This window comes from Patella vulgata, chromosome 6 (assembly GCF_932274485.2).
Source record: "Patella vulgata chromosome 6, xgPatVulg1.2, whole genome shotgun sequence".
Taxonomy (NCBI): domain Eukaryota; kingdom Metazoa; phylum Mollusca; class Gastropoda; family Patellidae; genus Patella; species Patella vulgata.
In genome coordinates, this window is record NC_065884.2 from 21,144,330 (window position 1) to 21,166,556 (window position 22,227).

Genomic DNA, 22,227 nt, shown 5'->3' on the forward strand with positions numbered 1-22,227 from the left:
ATCCTGTAATCTTGATGCTTTGCTTCTTTTATTTACAAAATATTCATTTTGTTTGGGGGTTTTTTAATGAGGAAAAGGTTTTACATCATTTTATTACTCCTGCAAAATAGTGCATTTTTCATTTGTTAGTTTTCTGTGTATATTAGTTATTTCTATATGTCTCACAAATCACTTGTAGTGTGATTTTGTAGCACTTTTCAGTTTTCGAAATTGTTTCAATTTAGTGCATAATTAATCTTAGTGCTTGGTTTGGATGTTATTAAATTTAGATATTATTTGAATTATATATTTTGGAGTATGGGGTAGGGATACTGTGTACATATCTTTATATTCTCAGTTCTTGTTTTGGGGTAAAGAACAATTTATATAGCTATTTTATATTTTGTGATAGGTAAAGTGTGTGGGGTTAAGAACAATTTAAATAGCTATGTTATATTTTGTGATGGGTAAAGTGGGGTGTGTGTGTGTGTGTGTGGGGGGGGGGGGGGGGGGGGTCATTATATATAACACAATATAATTAGTATTAGAATTCTCTGTTTTTTCTGTTAACATTTCAAATATCTATTTAGTTTTGATGTATTAATTTACTTTTTCCTATGATTTTATGAATAAATAATAATCTTACAAAAACAAAAAAAAAATTTTGTTTCCTTCTTTTATCAAACTTTACAGGTCTAACAGAGCAAAGAGATAGGTCCTGCATAAAAAGGTTGCTATACTGTATATAAATTGGGGAAAAACACAACACAAGTTTTTGTGGATGGTTATACACATGTTTGTATGAAACCACACAAGTTTCAGAAATTTCAACACAAGTTTCAGAAATTTTAACACAAGTTTCAGAAATTTCAACACAAGTATTGTGTAGATTTTCACACAAGTTTCAACACAAGTTTGTGTTGTTTGATAAATTTTAACACAAGTTTTGTGTTGTTTCAACATTTAACACAAGTTTGTGTTGTTAAATAGAGACACCTTACTTGTGTTGAAAACAACACAAGTTTGTGTTGTTTCAACACAAGTTTTTTTACAGTGTGTTAATCCCAAAGTAACGATAGAGATCACGAATGTATTTTTAAAAACTTTTTATTCTTCAAATTTTGAGCGGCACACTAAGAAAATTTATCACTAAAGAAGCCAGCTGTTTGACTGATGAAATTCGAAACACTTCAATAAAGTAAGTTCATAGCTGTTTTTTTCTTTATTTAGTTTGAGACATTCTATGTGTCTATGACTAGTCTTTGTCTATGGTTGTATGCCGTCTATGACTTGCCATGTTTTTATTTTGCAAAATTCAAATACTTTTCATATATATTTAGCCAGGTGTGCCGCTATGTTTTCGTGTGTTCTAAGGCAGTAGTTTAACATTAAACAGGGTACTTGCATATCACGCCTGACTTTTATCCTAACTGGAAGTATTACTGATATAACATATTTTATTCTATTCATTTATCCTAACGTGAACATAACAATTAAGAGGGTGTTTACAATCTGCACGGTAATGATCTAATTCTAATATACGTGATCTTAATTATTGAGTTCTAACGAGATCTTAATTATTGAGTTCTAATACGAGATCTTAATTTTTATTTCTAATATGGGAGGTCTCAATTATTTAATTCTAACATGCGAGATCCTAATGATCTAAAACTAATATACGATATCTTAATTATTTCATAGGAAAATGGCACATTAATTCCCTCGCGGTTGCATGCGAAATACTTATAATGGATAAGTGCCGAATTCTTTAGTCTTTGATTAAAACCATACCTAATTTAGTTTCAACTGGCGCGTTAAACATTTTATATGTACATAGCATGTGGAATGAATTCAACACGCGATGGTGTAATATATACTAGAATACATTATAGTAATTATGCAATTATTCAATTTCAATGCAATCTCTTTTATTATTTTATTGGTTAATTTTAGGAAACTGTGTTATAGAATGAAATATTTAGATGTGTGTTGTGTTGTTGTATTTCTAAATTACTTGAATACTACAAAGAATAATTTTGAGAACAAACGATACATGTATATATTGTTTCCAAATATCTGTTATTAGGTGATATTTTATACGCGCTTGCGTTAGTTATTGGAATTAAGATAACAGTCATATTACAGGACGATATCCAAACTTAAGGAAGCTATTGTCATGTACAGTGCAGGATATGCTTACTCTTTATAAAGAACCCGATTCTGATTCGTGTTCTTTTAGAAGTTCAAACACACAATCTGGAGGTACAAATTACTCTCTCTCTCTCTACGAAACTTTAACCCTCGATATATATTTTGTTAGTAACATATATAATACCAAACAATTCGTCCATATTTAATCGAATAAACCAATAATTTGGACATCTGTTGCGAAATTCTTTAGCACCTTATATAGTGGGAAATTAACAGGCCAGTAAGTATTACTCTTTTTCTATACACACTATTTTTGTCCTTAATTTGGACATATTTTTAAGAGCATGTGTTCGATCAGCATAGTATCTTATTTAAATCTTGCCTAAATTAATTTGTTTTATTCTAATACACGAGATCTTTATTATTTAATTCTTGTCGACAATATCTTAATTATTTAATTCTTGCCGACAATATCTTATTTATTCAATTCTAATATGCGAAATCTTAATAATTTAAATCTTGCATAGACCAGGATAATGAAATAGAAGTCAAAGGAAAAACTGCTTGGATACGATAATTACTTACTTCTATACATATCTACCATATCTAATTTAGTTTCAGCTAGCGCTACAATCTGATTAAAACACAGATCCTGTTTCGTTTCGTTTTTATAGTTCAAAATTTCATTTTACTTGTCTTTACTAAACTAGGATCTTGACGAGTGGTTATAAAACCCGCGTTCTGGTTGATGTGGGAGGATGAGCTAATGAAACGGTCTGGTTCAGTGAGTTCTTGGCGTGCGATGCACGAAACTGCGGGTATCCTACTAGAAACATCAACGCTGATTGGTTAGTTAAATGTTTGACGTCATAGGGTCAAAAGTTGTTCGTATGACCCCTGGCGCGACCTCCCACTACAACTTGTCAGATCTTCAATTAGTAGAGGCTGTCTAAAGTATAAAAAAAACGAAATATATAGAGGATATTTGTCGTTTTAGAGTGAATAACATATTTTATTTCATCGAGAAGCAAGAAAACTTCACTGAAAAAAAACTTGTGTTGGATCTCAACACAAGTACTTGTGTGAAAATTATTCTACACAAGTTATGTGTTGTTTTGCATTGCATTAACACAAACTTGTGTTCTTTTTAATACATTAACACAAATCTTGTGTTTTTTCCATATAATTAACACAAGTAATGTGTACCGTCAACAAATATTTTTTTTTTAAATTTGAACTCCATACAAAGTCTTAATCCGGGGGTCCACAAGTAAGAGAAAGGTATTTTTTACTCAGACAATATAGCCAGACAGACTTGAATGCTAATTGGTGTTAAGATGTCTGTAGTTAAAATAAAGTTGGGCCCAATAAACTGGTAGATCAAAGGCCTGTTGAGCGCTCATGCCCGGTGTGATTTTAACAATTGACTCCAAATGCGTTGACAAGAAAATAAGTAAACCTGTTATTGAATGTGATTGGTTGATAAAATCAACGTACTATAGGCTACATTTTGTCTGCGATATCATCTCGGTGGAAGCGGACATTAAATGAAGTGATTTCACACAATTAATTTAACATTTAACAACGTGCTGAAATGATTTTGGAGCAGTGATATGTTTGACAAATGTAAGCTAATGGTCACATAGAATACAAGACCGCAGGTTTGTGAATATTTATATAAAAAAAATAATACCATGTATGTAATTTAGCATCGATATTGTTTCTCTGTATAATATTAGTATTTCGTTTCCTTAAAAAAAACGCCAACAATTTAAACCGGAAGTTCATGTTTATAATATGGCGCGGTCAGGAAAAAAATTTCGGCATGTTGTTATCAAATCTGTTCAATTAACATTAGTTGTTCGGCGCTACGATGTTGTTCAAATACTTACATTACAGAATCACATTATGATTAAAGCAGAAACGGTTCGACTTGAACCAGCAGGTAAGAATCTGTTTTGAATTTATATCTTGGGAGGTTGGATTGGCGTTGGAGACCCGATTGGCGGCCATTTTGATTCTTGTTTCATGATTTTTTTTTATATTATAACGATTTTGCCAAGAGTAGACATAAACGCGGGCACAGACTAGAAAAAAATCTTTTTACACTTTTGTGTTAGTTGAATTGTAATCTAATTTATGTTTAAAAAAACAACCTTAAATCTAATAAGCAGACGGAAGATATGGACGAACAACAAGAAGAAGTTATGGAGGTCCCAACAACTGAACCTATGGAAGTAGAAGAATCGTTTACAGCCGAAACCCGATACGATGTGCCAGTTCCGGTTATGGAGTCCTCCATCTCAGACGATGCCGACGTTAGTGTCTTCTGCGACGAAGAACCCGTAGTGGTGTATCACTATAAACCTCAGAATTCCTCGTTCGGCATTTCTGTCCAAACGAGGCAAAAACGTGTCAAATTTTTTGCCCCGATTTTGCCTCGTTGTAACGAGGTAAAAAAAATACCTCGTTTCTCTGGAGTTCCAAAACGTGTTTTTTTTTAAATTGTCCTGTTTTTGGAACGAGGTATTTTGTTCAGAACGAGGCTGGGTAAAATTGCCTCGTTTACTAAACGAGGTATTTTATCCAAGATAATTATTAGCGGTATTTGCTGTCAACAAATAGAGCCATACAAATAATGTTCGGACCATCATGTGACCAATTGCAGATCTACAAATTAGATTATTTATTTGGGACATGATATTGTTCATAGTTATGGCTTACTACACTGGAGTTCTATTATGTATAATAAACGCTTCCCGAGCGAAACAAAACATAACAATGTCACGTGACAATATTACATATGGCGGATACAAGCGTTCTTTGATTACATGCTGTTTGGTTTGATTATTAAATAATACGGCAATCTGTATATATGGGAAAAGGAGAATGAATTTCCCTAAATCCAAAACTAGATGACTGGAATATTTATTGAATGGAAAGTAAATATTTTATAAACAAAAATATTCGGATTTGCAGTATTCTAGCTTGGATGGATTTGTGATTTGAATCTCGAACTCAGTGTTTTATACATTTTATTATAAAATTGTAATAAATGTTTTACATGAATGAATAAAATCTACAATTTAAAACAGTACAATAACATTGTGATTTGACGCTCTACAAATCACTAAGAGTATAACAATTGCTTGTTGAAAAAGCGTTAATAATATGTTTTTTTCCATTTATTATTTTTTAAAAATATATTCAAAAAGAATGCGTCTTTTACAGATTTCAATATAACCACAAATGGTTGATTGTTTTAATGTAAGATACATTATGTATATCTTAAAACACGCCCTTCTCAGTTACTACTTCGGCGAATATCGTTTGATAATTTAGATGATCAGAATTAAACACCGTTTTGCTATGTTATTATTTTTTTATGATTGGGTGGGGGTATACTTAATTAGGGGATTCGATTGAAAGATTATAGCTACCATCTTATGGAGACATAATGTGTGGTGCATTTACGGTCTTATAAAGCTCTATTCTTACATAAAGAATTCTTGATTCGCACGGAAGTGTTTTAGCCGTGATCATTTTAAGTCATGCTTATGCCAAGATCTGGGTAAGTGTTAATTTAACTAGATATCAGAAAAGTACCACGTTTTCATAAATGTACTCTTTAGATAAATTGTACAATATTTATCAGTTCACTAGTTACAATAAAATCATGCATTATAGCTATTTTTATTTATTTATCCCTGGTGCTTCAAATTCAATTTAGGTTGCCTCAACATATTTAAAAATATGTTTTAAAGCTTTAGGTCATTTTATTATATCTTTCTACCATAAATAATAGCCCGAATTTAGGTATACCAAAAGTTAAAGAAATATAAACAGTTTTTGAGTCATTCAGATATGACTGTCAAAATTGTCACCAACACACATGTCGTGTTTAGGCTAAAATCTAACCAGAAAAGTATTGTCAATACATAATAAAATATATATTGCATTAATCAATTCCATTCCGCAATTGGTTTGTCTTAAACTCGTCATTTGTGTTCATGGGCATCAGGGTCGAGATGGCAACGTTATATGTTTTATTCGTCTAATTTACTATAAAACATCATTCGGTTTGCCTCACGGGTTAACGGCATATTAATAGCTTTATTCACTGAGATGGTTCCTTTACTTATAGTTTATTTTTCGAATTGCTTTTTGTATTTATTTAAATGGAAATATTAACAACATTCTATAAGTCAATCCACGAACATACCCAATTTCAATATTTGCGTGTTGACCTTTTACATCACACTAAGATCCTGAACGCTTTGTGTCTTACAGTCAATACATGTCATGAAGAACTCTTTAGACATAATTTCGTTTATAATACTTTACTCGTTTCTATTGAGTTGTTTAGCAGAAGTAACCCATGACAACAATATGTTGAGACGACTACGTAACAGAATAGGACGATTCAATGTTATTAAAATGACACAATGACAATTTTAATTTTATTACCAACCCTTTCACAATATTTGAATGAAATATCTCACACAGGGTGTTAATCTGTTTTCAGTTTCTATTCCAATTCAATAAAACATTTAATACATGTCTTGGCTTGATTCATTATTTACAATTTAATACGTTAATCGTGTATTTTAAATAATACAGTTCAAGAGATCAAAACATTTCCGAATTTATACATTCAACATTGCACGTAGACCTAAATGTATTTTTCAAATACGTGTATAAACATTTATATGAAATATATTATAAACAGATATGCTATGACCAGAGTTGCCATTATCTTTATTATTCGACTGGAAAACTCCTGTCATTCACTCTGTCGTTCGACTGATCCATCATTCACGTTGTCATTTCCTAGTCTGAAATTTGGGGTATAGGGGTAGCTCGGACCGGGGAGTAACATAGGCCAGGTGGCGTTAGTCTACCACTTCCGGGCATTCTTCTAGTATATAAATAAATATATAAATAAATCATCTTCATGGTCATCATCATCGTCATCATCATCGTCATCATCACTATTTAACACCAATCATCGTCGCCTGACAATTACCTTATCTATTCAAAGCGCTTGTTTAGTTTTAAATACTTGTGAACTTTACTAAAACTTACTTTGTTGAACGGGTTACTTTCGTTGGTATCGCCATATAGGAACGCTTTTGTATTTATGGATTTAAATGGGAGGGTATTTAATGTTGAGACGAATAATTTGGGCAGTGCAGAAAATAATGGTCGCTGTCTTCTTGAGTATGACCACAACTGCATGTCGGGTTATGTGAAATATGCATTAAAAATCTATGGAAGTTTAGAGCACTTTTACAATTACGAAGTCTGGAATGTATAATCTGAAATTTACGTTCTCCATAGTAACATCTTACTGACATCAATAAATACAAAAATATGACTAAGTCGAAAGTCAACAAGACGGTATACAAGCCAAAATGCAAGTCGAAAATAAGAAATTAGGAAAAAAAACGAGGGGCGCTATTATCGCAGTGTATTATTTCTTGATTTCCTATTTTCGAGTCGATTTTGGCTTGTATAGCATTGCTGTCGCCTCACATTTTGTCGTAACTGCTACTTTTCGACTTTCGTGTTTTGGAGGGCGAAAAGTAGAAATTAAGAATGGTAGGCTTCTATAGTTAGGCGTTTGTATATATGACTGTATACTTGACACATGTACGACCTGAATGGCTGAATGGCCGGTAACCAAATATGTTATTGTGAGTGTTAAACGACATCGTAATTATTTTATATTTTGCAAAAAAAACAAACAACAAAAAACAAAACAAAAAAACACAAGCCGTGATTGCCATTACTACAATACGGATTACTAAATATACTTTGTGTTCAATTTTATATTTTAATACTGAAGACAGGGCCGGACTATAAATGAACAAGGCGGATCCTTTTGGCTTATATTGAGTAATTATTGCAACGTGTTAAGGTTGAAAGTTCCAAAGCATTTTCACATTCCATGTCCGATAAATTTAATCATCATGCAACTACTGATTGGTGGGTCGTCGAAACATTTAGATGCATACATCACAGCACCGTGGTTTAGACAACTTGCAATTGAACTAGTTTTATTGTTGTACACATAATGAAAGAAACTGTGTTATTTCACAGCTGAATTCTATGGTAAGAACCGTAGAACCACCTTGTAAGGAATAACTTTTAAACTTTAACACCCTATACACACTCTGCCAGCGGCATCTTTGACCCACACTCTCTTAACATTAATCCAAACTTTAAATCTTTCAACGGTTTAACAAGAAGGTGCTAAATATTTCCATTTAAATAAATACAAAAAGCAATTCGAAAAATAAACTATAAGTAAAGGAACCATCTCAGTGAATAAAGCTATTAATATGCCGTTAACCCGTGAGGCAAACCGAATGATGTTTTATAGTAAATTAGACGAATAAAACATGTAACGTTGCCATCTCGACCCTGATGCCCATGAACACAAATGACGAGTTTAAGACAAACCAATGGCGGAATGGAATTGATTAATGGAATAAAATATTTATTATGTATGGACACTAAGTTTTATGGTTAGACTTTAGCCTAAAAAAACATGCGCGCTGATTACAATTTTGGCAGTCATATCTGAATGGCTCAAAAACTGGTTATATTTCTTTAACTTTTGGTATACTTAAATTCGGGCTATTATTTAATATATATATTGATCAACAGCGGCGATAAAAATCATTAGTCTCGACAATGACTAGTTGTCAGTGAAAGTCTCTCAGGGGAGCCAGGCGGCTCTGTGAATAAAGAGCTGGCTTGAACGCCTCGTGTTCATTAGCCTGAATAGTGAAGGAATGCGGGTCATTAAACCCCAATTTCATTTCATAAATCTCTCGGCTCAATAATGAGCTACTCGGGTTGGTTAGATCCACGCCTTAATGCATATACAACCAATAGAGAAATAGGTCAAATATGGCGACAATGATCAACTTGCTCTTCTTCTACTAAATTAAAGATTCGTGTGGAGATTCTGTCGATATAATCATATATTTATATCTGCTCTTTCTTAAAATGGAGACGGTTAGTAAAATGGTCTTCTTTACGTTCCTAAATATCAGTATGACCTTAGTGAATACCGCACGATTACGATCCGTTCCAGACTGATAACTTTACGTTCCTTAAATATCAGTCTGACCGTAGTGAATACCGTACGATTACGATCCGTTCCATACTGATACCTTAATTATAGGCTAATTATAGAGCCTTCAATTTCAAACACATTTTTATTATCATATGCTCTTATTTTTTTTTCATCATTATATGATTAACATTTCCTAAACTTTACGATTTTCAACTTTTTTTTAATATAATAGTCCATCTCTGAGACAACAAAAACGTAAATAAATGGAAGATAAAAGCAAGAAAGACAACCCTAATAAAGGAGTCAGGACTAAGACTAGTAATTATTTCCCCATATTTCATGATTGTCGAATGTAGTGCGAGTTATAAATAGACAATTTTTCCCTTAATTTTTTTCTCCCCTCTTCCTGCATTTTTGGGTTGACTTTTTGGTCTAGAATTGGAGAAAAGGGATCAAATTTGCAATTTCATAGCAGTTTTGGGTAATACTGATGATATTACAGCGGAGGGATAGGGGGTGTAAAGTGTCTTTCTGCAGAGCAATCATTGTGTCGGAAGTGAGATTTTCACCCCTGTCAACTTCAAATCCATGTAGCAAAAAATCTAAACGGTCAACCCCCTACAAAATTATGATGAGGAGATTGCCAAATGTTGTCCCCATTGTGCCTATAAAGATTGGAACCAACGGAATGTTGAGCAAAAAGCTACAGCCTGTGATGTTACAGTCATTTAACATTGAAGTCAATGGGCAAATAATTGCTAGTCTGACTCCTGATGATATAAAGAAGCATGGCCGACTCGGGATGTTGATATTTTTTCAACGGCTTATTTCCTGAAGTTTTGAATGGAAAGTGTCAGAAATGGTAAGAATACTGCTTTTTTATTGCCCAGCAGTAAGTTTTTTGACTATTTGGTATCAAAATAGCCATGATTGGGAGTATCCGTTGGTTGAGTGTGAATTTTGGGTTGTAAATGTGTAACATTTTGTTCACAATGATATCAAAACATGGTTAGGTCTAAATATTAAGGCCAACTCAACTCCAGATTTGGTCTAAAGTCACGAGATGTAAACAAGACTGACCCTAACCCTAACCCAAGACCTAGTCCTTACCCTAACCCTAACCCACAATCTTGTCAAAAAGCATGTAGCCTAGGCCTAAGCCAAGACCTAGTTCTGACCCTAGCCCAAACCCACAATTGTGTCAAAAAATCATGTGCCCTAACCCTATTTACATGTTGTGACCTTGAACCAAGTCTGCAGTTGGCCTTAACATTTAGACCTAACATGTTTTTGACATCATACAATGAAATGTTAACATGTACACTCCAAAATTCACACCTGTGTGACTTTTGACCAAACATGCAGTTGGCCTTAATATTTAGACCGAACCTCAAAACATGGCATCTACCTTTGAGATTGGCTTAGACTTATGTGACACTCAAGGTTTACTTTTTTACTGATTGTTAACTGGTTTCTTTTTGGAGGGCCAGTGACGGGCTGTTCGCGAGAAATAAAGAGGTTTATTTCTATTTCCAGTTGAAACCATATTTTTTTCTTATTTTCTCACTGTTTTTTATTGCATATTTATCCCCAGCATCCTATCATTTCAGGTGCCAGGGCAATGTTTCATAGAGTGGAATGATTGACCTCAACACAAGTATTAAAAAAAAAAGAAGCACTTTAAGAAGTACATCCAACCTCATCCCCACTTCTGCTGACTAATAGTAATGGGCTGGAAATTTGGTACTGCACAGGCCTGTCTTCTCCCCTTGACATTCAACTGAATGACAGAATTCCACATTTTGACCATTTTCTGGATGTCAATGACCATTTCCCTGAATAGTATTTGCCCCAGAATTCTCATTCTCATCCAAATTTAACATTTCAGGTCTACATCTCAAAACCTGATCTCTTCCTGGACTGGCTTTAGGAGAACGATGATGCATATCAATTTCATCCCTGATCTCTATGACACCTGTGGTGGAAGTGGAGGGCAAATCGTAATCAGTTTGGGTTCCAGCCCCGAGGACCTCTGTAAACTTTGCTTTTTGGTGATGACTTAATTTCCGAGCTTGAAAATGACGCTTGTGTGTTTATCATGGCCTCTCATATTGGAAGATAACATTAATGGCTTGTGTGTTGATCGACGGTTGTGCATATCTCTTGGTCAGGAAAGTTGTAGGCACCATCGCCATTGTAAATCATTTGACAGGCCCGAGTGAACGGGGCGACCTATGATTGGTCAGCAATGTATCAGATTCCATACCGGGGGGTGGGGATGAAAAAACTGTTGTAGTGTTACATAATCAGATTATTGTCCCCCGCCTTTCGAAGAAAGCAGGGGACTATTAAAATGGGTTCGTCTGTCTGTCTGTCTGTCTGTCTGTCTGTCTGTGTGTCCGTCCGTCCGTCCGTCCGTCCGTCCGTCCGTCTGTCTGTCCGTCACACTTTTTGGGACACAATAACTCTCTTCCTAATTGAGCTAGAATGTTCAAACTTGGTGTATGTGTTTATTAGGTCAATGCCTTGATGGAGTTCGAAGATGAGCATTTTCCGCTTAGGGTAAGCAGAGATAAGCAATTTGATTGGTTGATGCTTTGGGACACGATAACTCTCTTCCTAATTGGGCTAGAATGTTCAAACTTGGTGTATGTGTTGATTAGGTCAATGCCTTGATGGAGTTTGAAGATGAGCATTTTCCGCTTAGGGTAAGCAGAGATAAGCAATTTGATTGGTTGATGCTTTGGGACACGATAACTTTTAATTGAGCTAGAATGTTCAAACTTGGTGTATGTGTTTATTAGGTCAATGCCTTGATGGAGTTCGAAGATGAGCATTTTCCGCTTAGGGTAAGCAGAGAAAAGCAATTTGATTGGTTGATACTTTGGGGCACGATAACTCTCTTCCTAATTGAGCTAGAATGTTCAAACTTGGTGTATGTGTTGATTAGGTCAATGCCTTGATGGAGTTCGAAGATGAGCATTTTCCGCTTAGGGTAAGCAGAGATAAGCAATTTGATTGGTTGATGCTTTGGGACACGATAACTTTAGTTCTAATTAAGTGAGATTGATGAAACTTGGTGTATAGTTTCATTACAGTAATACCTTGACTAAGTTTGATAATGAGCATTTTCTGCTCAGGGTAAGCAGAGCGATACGCAATTTGATTGGTCGAGACTTTGGAAAACAATAACTCTCCTACTTTGATTGTCCCCCGCCTTTCGAAGAAAGCAGGGAACTATTAAAATGGGTTCGTCCGTCTGTCTGTTTGTCTGTCTGTCCGTTCCGCTTATGGTAAGCAGAAAAAACAAATTGAAAAAGAAACTATTATAAATTAATTAAATATGTAGTATGCAATAAGGAATTGACATTTAATGACAGAAAGAAAACAGTGAACTTTGCACAACTTGCAGCAAGATGGAAAATAGACCCGTTGATACAACCAAACTCTAGATCTGTAGGCATAGAGCATGTTTTCCCCTTAATATGCTATAATTATTCCATCAAAAACATTGTATGCTTAGACTATAAGTAAAGATATACTGTTTGATTGTTCAATACTTTGTAAAAGATAATTTGTGATAAATTTATATGTGTCCTCTAATTATTTTCCTATTTCGGCGGGGGACATCAGCCTCACTGTTGGCTTGTTTCAACTTACTTATCCTGTGGAAATACAGCTATATAGGAGATATTTTGAAATTCATAGGCACTGCATGTTTCAACATTTTAGATTTGACCACAATCTGGCACTTGAAACTATGTTAACAGAGAAAAACTGTGTGGTTTTCGATGAAAGTGTTAAAAGTCTAATATTGCATCATGATTACTGTTTTAAAGTATTTTCGTGTTTGATTTATATTGAATTCATCTCATCTTTTTGAAGAATGCATTTATGTTCAAAAATAAAAATGTTCTGTGGAATTCAAAATTCATGTGCTTTTAAATTATCAGATTCCAAACTGGGGGGTAGGGATGAAAAAGCTGTTGTAGTGTTACATAATCAGATTATTTCAACTTACTTATCCTATGGAAATACAGCTATATAGGAGATATTTTAAAATTGATAGGCACTGCATGTTTCAACATTTTAGATTTGACCACAATTTGGCACTTGAAACTACGTTAACAGAGAAAAACTGTGTGGTTTTCGATGAAAGTGTTAAAAAGTCTAATATTGCATCATGATTACTGTTTTAAAGTATTTTCATGTTTGATTTATATTGAATTGTATTTAGAAAACGGAGGAAACCGAATGACCCAGCGAAAAAACTCAAGAGTTTGGACAGGCGACTCTACTCCTTGAAATTGAAACCATGCCACTTAACACAATGACAGACCCTGTGATTTCATGCGCATGAATTACCTACTAGACCATTCCCCCCAGCCCCACCCCATATCGAATAAAAGTATGACTTATTTCAAATATGATATTTACATATAAAGAAAGTAGAGAGACTTCAATCTTACTAGAAAAATACTAGATTACCTGAAATGAAATGGGGTTTAAAGACAACGTCCTACTGGTCAGCTCCGACTGGTCTAATGCATTGTGCTAAGTGAAAATGTTTGTCTGGGCAGCGACACTATGGCCTACTCTCATACTGAATTCAAACTGCCAAGAGAACTTTTATGTGTACGCCAATGTGTACATTGGATCTCAGGGGAAACCACTCTGCAAAATCAAGATGAGCTTTCTCGGTCAACCCCAAGAGATAACCTGTGGCCTCCATGCTAGTGTGCCAGCACCTAATTTACTCAGTCACCATGGCCGTCTTCTAATGTGACAAACAAGGATTATTAAGATAGACTTTTACGGCTTGGTAGTTCCTTGGGATTAAAACTTTTGATACATATAGATACATTAGTTTCAATTTCATATCACACAGTTTGTATATATGGTAAGGTAGCTTTAATCGTAAATTACATATCATGTATTTATTTTTTCAGTTTCAATATTGGATGTATATGCAAATCATCCAGAAAAAGATCATGTAATAACAAAAGAAATTATAAAAGAAAAAAAGGAAGAAGAAATGGCTGGAAAAAATGACGATAGAGCAGCTTTTTCTTGGTGGGTAACTATTCAATTCTAATAGAAAAGATTGTTATGCTATTTTGAAATCTAAAATTCAGTTTAGTATAGTAAAACTGTACACGTCATGTATGAGCAGAGACAGAATCTTAGTTATATGTAGATATCACTGTCTCATCTGTGGCAAAGCAAACCAACACATGAAACAAAACAAATGTAATTAAAGTAACATTTTTTTAATTAATCAAAACTGTCTAGTCAATTTAAGCCAACTAATACATTGCCATTTTTTTTTCAGTTACCCACCTCGGAAGATCAAGTTGGAAAGGGCTATTGATATTGTGGAGACGTTTTCTCACAGATCTTGCTTATCAGACAAAGACTATGTAAGTACCATGCATATTTGCTTTTTAAATCAGGAACTGGTTCTATACACTTGGTGGGGGGGTTGGATGGACGTTAAACCCCATTTCTCTCTCTCTCTCCTAAATATTGAGATTTTTGTTTACTTTTAAACTGCATATATTCAAGGTATCAGGAGCTTTTTATGGCTCCCGTACAATTTTATAAACATGAAGGACTGTACCTTTTGAATATTAAGCCATCAAATTATTTTATAATTTTGAAAATGAAATGAAATGGGGTTTAACATCCTACTGTTTTGCTCATAAATTGGGCTAATGAAGACGGGCATACGCCATACAGTGTGCTATGAAGGGAATTTTGCCCGGGCAGCGGCGCTACAGCCTACTCTTATATCGAATTCCAATTGCCAAGGAATCTTTTATGTGCACGCCAATGTGTACACGGGACCTCGGTTTTTCGTCCCATCCGAACGACTAGACAGCTGTCCTTGTCAGGTCCTCCGTCCTGTATCACTGACAAGGAGAAAACACGCAAAATGTAAGTAACATATATATTTGTATTTTTAATCAGGAAGTACTTCTATACACTTGCTTGGTAATCTAGTTATTCTTCTTGGGGCAATGCCTAGGACTCTGCTGTTTCAAGTACTTGGCATGCTTTATTTTTGCCAATCACATCCATTGATTTCCTTCAAGTTGCGATAGGCCCTACATGTATGTGTATTTTTACAGTAAATAGCAGTAAAATAATGATGGACAGTATTTTACTTTCAAATAGATTTCAGTAGATTTTAAAGGGTAATATCCAATTTGTTGTCAATGGAAATAAAATAAGAATGGGTCCAAAAATAATTAGACATTACCCAAAGTTGAAACCAAATAGAGACTCGGTCTCGATGTGGCAAAATAAATTGTTTATTTAAACGTTGTGAACCATAGAAAGTATTCTTATCTCCTACTTTTTATTTTTTAGGCTGGAACACCATTGAAAGAGTATTTGCTGTATGATAACAACAAGAAAACCCAAGCATCAATTTATTTTATACTTCTGGGAAAGAATGCATTTGACCCAATTTTTAAATATTTATTTTTTGTTATTAATGTTAAATTTTCTTCCAAAACACAATTAGATTTTAATTCTCTTCAGAAATGTATGTATAATATAGCAAGTAAAGTGGCATATAAATCACTTAGAATTTGGTCAGAAATCATAAAGTATTTAATAGGCATTACTAGAAACCAAATGTAGATCAAATACACCCAGAATTACAAAAAACCTTGACCTACATAAAGGTGACTTTCCCTTGCTTATGAAATGAAATACGGTTTAGTATCCTACTTTTCTGTGTTCTTAGAGTGATTCTGCCCTACACCCTACTCTTATATCAAATATTTCAACTGTCAAGGGTTCTTTAACGGGAACCCAGGGGGGGGGGGGGGCAATGATTAACACGCACACATTTGATCAGGAAGTCTGTCATTGAGTCAAATAATTCAATTGTCAAGGCTTCTTCTAAGTGAACGCAGTGGGGATGGTTTCGATTCCGGGAATGGGGGAGGGGGTGGTGGATGGCCGAATGGTAAGCATGTGCGTGCGGTATCATACGGCCTGTCATTGAGTCAACTGGCGTGGTTTCGAATCCCCGGTTGTACGTGACAAGGAGTAGGGTCGCCTGTCCAATCTTGTGGGTTTTCTCCGGGACCTCCGGTTTCCTCCCACTGCTAAAGACCCCTATGCGGAACGAATTATTGAAATAAAATTAAACCATATGTTAATCCCGAAATGACCTAGTTTGTGTCAAGTGGACGTTAAACCCCATTTCTCTCTCTCTCTCTTTCGATTCCGGGCTTGTACCCAATTATCCCTTGCCATATCCAACACTACTGACAAGTGGGAACTATGCCGGAAAATCCAGTTGAAATTTCTCGGCCAACACATTATACTCACTGAACCACTGTGGCTTATGACTTGTGATTGTATATAAATTTTTTGTACATATGATATTTTTTTATTTCAATCCTGTAATCTTGATGCTTTGCTTCTTTTATTTACAAAATATTCATTTTGTTTGGGGTTTTTTAATGAGGAAAAGGTTTTACATCATTTTATTACTCCTGCAAAATAGTGCATTTTTCTGTTGTTAGTTTTCTGTGTATATTAGTTATTTCTATATGTCTCACAAATCACTTGTAGTGTGATTTTGTAGCACTTTTCAGTTTTTGAAATTGTTTCAATTTAGTGCATAATTAATCTTAGTGCTTGGTTTGGATGTTATTAAATTTAGATATTATTTGAATTATATATTTTGGAGTATGGGGTAGGGATACTGTGTACATATCTTTATATTCTCAGTTCTTGTTTTGGGGTAAAGAACAATTTATATAGCTATTTTATATTTTGTGATAGGTAAAGTGTGTGGGGTTAAGAACAATTTAAATAGCTATGTTATATTTTGTGATGGGTAAAGTGGGGTGTGTGTGTGTGTTGGGGGGGGGGGTCATTATATATAACACAATATAATTAGTATTAGAATTCTCTGTTTTTCTGTTAACATTTCAAATATCTATTTAGTTTTGATGTATTAATTTACTTTTTCCTATGATTTTATGAATAAATAATAATCTTACAAAAACAAAAACAAATTTTGTTTCCTTCTTTTATCAAACTTTACAGGTCTAACAGAGCATAAAAAGGTTGCTATACTGTATATAAATTGGGGGAAAACACAACACAAGTTTTTGTGGATGGTTATACACAAGTTTGTAAGAAACCACACAAGTTTCAGAAATTTCAACACAAGTTTCACACAAGTTTCAACACAAGTTTGTTTTGTTTGATAAATTTTAACACAAGTTTTGTGTTGAAAACAACACAAGTTTGTGTTGTTTCAACACTAGTATTTTTTCAGTGTTATATTTTCACGAATGCGTAGCATGAGTGAAAATATAAACCTTTTCTTGCTTAGAGATGAAATAAAATATGTTATTCACAACAAAACGACAAATGTTCTATTTATTTTATGATTTTACAATCAGTTTAGGTAAAAACAACTAGCCAGTGGAATAACACTTTTATTTCACTGATAAAACGCGGTATTCCACTACTGATCATAAAATAAAGATCTGTATTTTAGTCAGATTGAGCGCGCTATAACTGATATAAGAGATATTCTCATACTAGCATATATCATCATAATTAATTTAGCGACGAAATCTTAATTATCTAATGTTAACGGCTTTAATTATTTAATTTACCATGCGTTCTCTTTTTATTTAATTCTTTATTTTTTTAGGACGCAATGTTCAAGAATAAAATATTTAGAATTTTGTTAATACTGGTGTCTGTATATGTGGTTGTGTTTTATTATAAAGTGTTGCCGGAATTATGGGGAAATCCTTTACGTGTGACAAAAAACAATTCTGTTTTGGATAATGACATCCCATATGACGTAATAGATGCCTACTATCAAAGTAACTATGGATCATGTCAGCATTCAGTAGTTAGAGAAAACAAGATAAATTGTAAAAAGCTTATTAAGAATGAAACCATGATGACACAAATTATACCCGTTAATGAAAGCAGGATTTGTAATTTAACTAAAATTACAGAAAATTGTCAATTATTTCGCCATATTAACGGATATGACGATAAAGTTATTACAAAACTGGAAGAAGATTTTCCTTTAGCTTTTGGGATTCGTCTACATAATTCTCCGGAACAAATAGAACAAATTTTAAGAATTATTTATCGTCCACATAATTTTTATTGTATACATGTTGATACTGGCAGTGATATTCACATATTTAATTCTTTAAAAGCAGTCGCCCGATGCTTTGAGAATGTGGTGGTTTTATCTAAAATACGAACATTGTATTCATCTATTAGACTTGTAGAAGCTGATTTATTGTGTATGAAAGAAGCGTTAAAATCGTCAATTCAATGGAAATATTTTCTCAACATGGCAGGGGAAGAAGTGCCGCTTAAAACTAATCTTGAAATAGTTCAAATTTGCCAGTTGCTACAAGGAAGAAATGATATTGAATCGGAACCAGCAACCCCTTTCGCCATAGCCCGAATAAAGTGGGAATTTAATGTCACTGAATTCCAAATAATAAAAACAAATGTTCTAAAAAAGCCATTTACAGGAAATTTTCTACTAAGGAAAGGGTGTGCTTATGGGACATTTGCTAGAAAATTTGTTCAGTTTGTTTTCAAGAACGACAAAGCAAATGATTTGTTCGAGTTTTTAAAAGATACATACGCCCCTGAAGAGGCATTTTTCAATACGCTAAACACGGTTGATGGTGCGCCGGGTGGTTATAATATTACCATTAAACATTTCAACAGAGATTTCCTATCACGCACAGTATTATGGAGCTGGGGCGAGCCTATCAATTGTCCTGGGGAATTTCGTAGGGCTGTTTGTGTATTTAACAATAAGGCACTGCCGTGGCTGGTGAAACAACCCGAGATGATCGTCAATAAAATGGATGGGAATTATGATCAAGTGGTTATAGACTGTATGGAAGAATATCTACGTAACAGAACATTGCAAGCTGATGTTACAGGTTTCAATAAGACGCGCTATTTGCAGTATCCACACATCAAAGACTTGCGTAATAAGAACTTATGGGAAAAGATCTAATACAGAAATATCTCCAAAATAAAAACAAAATGTACAATTATTTTACTATAAAAGGTGATCATAATCTAATTAAGCCTACTATTGTACCAAATATATAATATCGCACATAAAAAACATAGTTGTCAATGGCAATGCGAAAAAGGTTTATAATATCAGGGCCCTGTTTCTCGAAATCTTAACTAAAGATAAAATCCAAATTTTAGTAGATACTTCAATTTTGATTGGCTAAGCACTAATATTATCGAATCAAATTACTAAAATTTGGATTTTATCTTTAGTTAAGATTTCGAGAAACAGGGCCCTGATATTATAAACCTTTTATCTTAATTAAAATTTTGTGATACAGGCCCCAGGCATATAATGGTGGAGGGGAGGATTAATAGAAGACAATGTAACTTCAAATTGACTATGTACATGTTTACCTCTGGGCATTTTATTTGCCAAGCTCCGGAAATGTTGGGCGTTTGTCATTAATCCACCTGTGGAATTATAATTACATTGGTGGGTGGTGGGGCGAATTTCCATTCCTGGTATATAGATACATGTATTTTATGCGTCGATTTTATTTTATTAAACATACATTACGCAAATCCGCCAATTGCAGGTCTTTCTTTAGGCCAGGAATGTTATCTAAATTATTAATTAGACATTAATTAACTTATCAAGGCCATAATCAACTCTCGATGAAACACTGGTTGTATGTGTGGAGTTAAAGTTGATGTATTGGTTCGTGTGGGTAGGTTTACGGTACACACTCTTTTTAATGGCATTATTACCTCTATGGACATGACCATCTAGGAAGAGGAACGATTTCATGACCCTTTTCTCCATAGTAAACTTAATCTTCGGGTGCTGGTTGTTGACGTGGTCAAGAAGAACTGCTGGGTCATCTTCTTCCTCCAGAATGACGAAGGTATTATGATCCAAGAATTCTGCGGCTCTGTGCATTTCAAATTTACTTATACCACCTGATCCTAAAGATTCTTTACTGTAATTAAAAAGTTCAAATATGAAGTAAGCAGTATCACAATGAACAAACCCTGACAGTTTTTCTGAAAAATTTGTTTATATTTAATATGCAAATTTTTACAGGAAATCTGTCAAGAAACCAGTTAGGTAGAGTATTCACATAAAATTGCAGGTGACGTGACGTAGTCAACCATAATATAAGATCATCAGTATTGATTAATAGATCAATTTATTAGTTCATTTTTTGAACATAAGTCTATTTATTCATGACTATGTCACGTCCAAATTAATAACAAGACAACAATGAAATAAAACAATTTTCAGCCACGTTATTAACACATATCGATCATACGAGTAGGATTTGTTACATAGTGGCAGATGTTATAGGCGCTTCCTACCATCTTGACACGTGAAAGTGATTTTAATATCAGCATATCAACCTGTTCGCTATCGACACCCCTGGAGGTCTTGGTAGCATTCCTTATGTCATTATGTAACCTTAACTTGTTGGCATGTTTTATTTAACTTTCTTTGTCTGATAAACCTGATATGATACATGATACATTAGCCAGATGTCTAATAAGATCCTTTGTCTGGAAAGGTTTATAAACCCAGAATGGAAACGACATCGTCAGTCGTAGGCGAGTGCGTCTAGAAATTAAATCCAGGCCACGCAGGTCTGGAGTTAAGACCGGACAACGGTCATGTAATGTAAGTTAGTTGGGAGTTGGCAGACTCGTGCCTAGCCATGCTAGGGCCATGGCTCCCTCAACACAAGCTAATTACAGAGTCTTAAGTTTTGTACATAATATGTTAGAAGAAGAATAAAAGTATTATAAGATGCTAAACTAGTCTTGTCATCTGAACCTGATTAAAGCCCCAATACTGTAACAGATTGTTGAGAACATCTGGAGAAACATAATATCTATAGATTCACAGACGTATTACTCGCCCGAAAACCTGTCAAAAGAATCAAAATATTTAATATATTAATAACCACCGGTTGCCAGGCACGATACGCCAACAACATGGATAGAGAACAAGCTAAAAAGAAGAGCGATTTTTCGTATATTTAGGGTCCATAATCTAGGAAGTTATGGTCTGAAATGCGCGAATATCGACGGGTAATGGGGTATGTAGGATATAAAGATATATTTTAAGTTTCATCAAAATCGGATAAAAATTGTGACTTCTAGAGGGACCACAACCTTAGTAATACATACTTTTACACTATTTGCGTACAAGGAGCAGCCATTTTTTCCAGCAGTTTGGGTCAGATATGTACGAAATTCAAACTCAACCTTTATTGAGGTGTATCGGTGATATACTAAAACGTTTTTTTTTAAATTGAATACAAATTGTGACTTCTAGCGGGTCCACAAGCTAAAAATGTGATTTTTCGAACAATCAGGAGCCATAATCCAGGAAGTTGTGTTCAGATATGCGCGATTATCACAAGAAACCAAGATTGTTGCGAAATAAACATTAATTTAAAGTTTCATCAAATTCAGATCAAAATTGTGGCCTCTAGAGTGTCCACAACCTTGATATATCATATATTTACACTATCTGCGTAAGAGGGCGGCCATTTTGTCCGGCAGTTTTGGTCCAATTTTCACGAAAGTCATACTCTACCCTCATTAGGCTGTAACGGTGAAATATTCAACGCTTTTTTTAAATCAGATTAAAAAAAAATGGAAACTCTAGTGAGACTCCAAGCCCAAAACGCGATTTTTCGTACCATCAAGGGCCATAATTCAGGAAGTTATGATCCGATATGCGCGAATATCGAAAGGAACCGACATGTTTGGGTAATAAACATGTATTTGTATCAAAATCGGATCAATAATTAATTCGTTAATACGAAATATTATTTCGTTAATATGAATTAGTTATTTCGTTAATATGAATTAGTTATTTCGTTTAAACGAATTAGTTATTTGGTTTAAACGAATTAGTTATTTGGTTTAAACGAATTAGCTATTTCGTTTAAACG

The 22,227-nt window shown here is 34.2% G+C and overlaps 1 protein-coding gene across 7 annotated transcripts; it reads left to right on the top strand.

The window, feature by feature from the left end:
* The first annotated feature begins 1,112 nt into the window (after window positions 1-1,112).
* Window positions 1,113-21,079, top strand: LOC130013144 (beta-1,3-galactosyl-O-glycosyl-glycoprotein beta-1,6-N-acetylglucosaminyltransferase 3-like). 7 transcript variants are annotated; one of them, XR_008788485.1, is made up of 4 exons: window positions 1,113-1,177; window positions 14,167-14,290; window positions 14,550-14,637; window positions 15,590-15,875. XR_008788485.1 is itself a non-coding variant. In XM_056101748.1 (2 exons), the coding sequence occupies exon 2, from the start codon at window positions 17,916-17,918 to the stop codon at window positions 19,260-19,262; it is 1,347 nt and encodes a 448-aa protein (XP_055957723.1). In that variant the 5' UTR covers window positions 1,129-1,177; window positions 17,910-17,915; the 3' UTR covers window positions 19,263-21,079. The 7 variants fall into 7 exon arrangements, 2 of the variants coding, with proteins under 2 accessions (XP_055957723.1, XP_055957722.1); XR_008788486.1 differs by lacking the exons at window positions 1,113-1,177; window positions 15,590-15,875 and adding exons at window positions 8,550-9,156; window positions 9,450-9,535 and having other exon boundaries at window positions 14,550-15,579; XR_008788489.1 differs by lacking the exons at window positions 1,113-1,177; window positions 14,167-14,290; window positions 14,550-14,637; window positions 15,590-15,875 and adding exons at window positions 8,550-9,156; window positions 9,654-10,079; window positions 10,828-11,099.
* The last annotated feature ends 1,148 nt before the right edge of the window (window positions 21,080-22,227 follow it).

Excerpts from the sequence above, each read along its gene's own strand:
- LOC130013144 (XM_056101748.1), top strand. The coding sequence starts at position 17,916 with ATGTTCAAGAATAAAATATTTAGAATTTTGTTAATACTGGTGTCTGTA.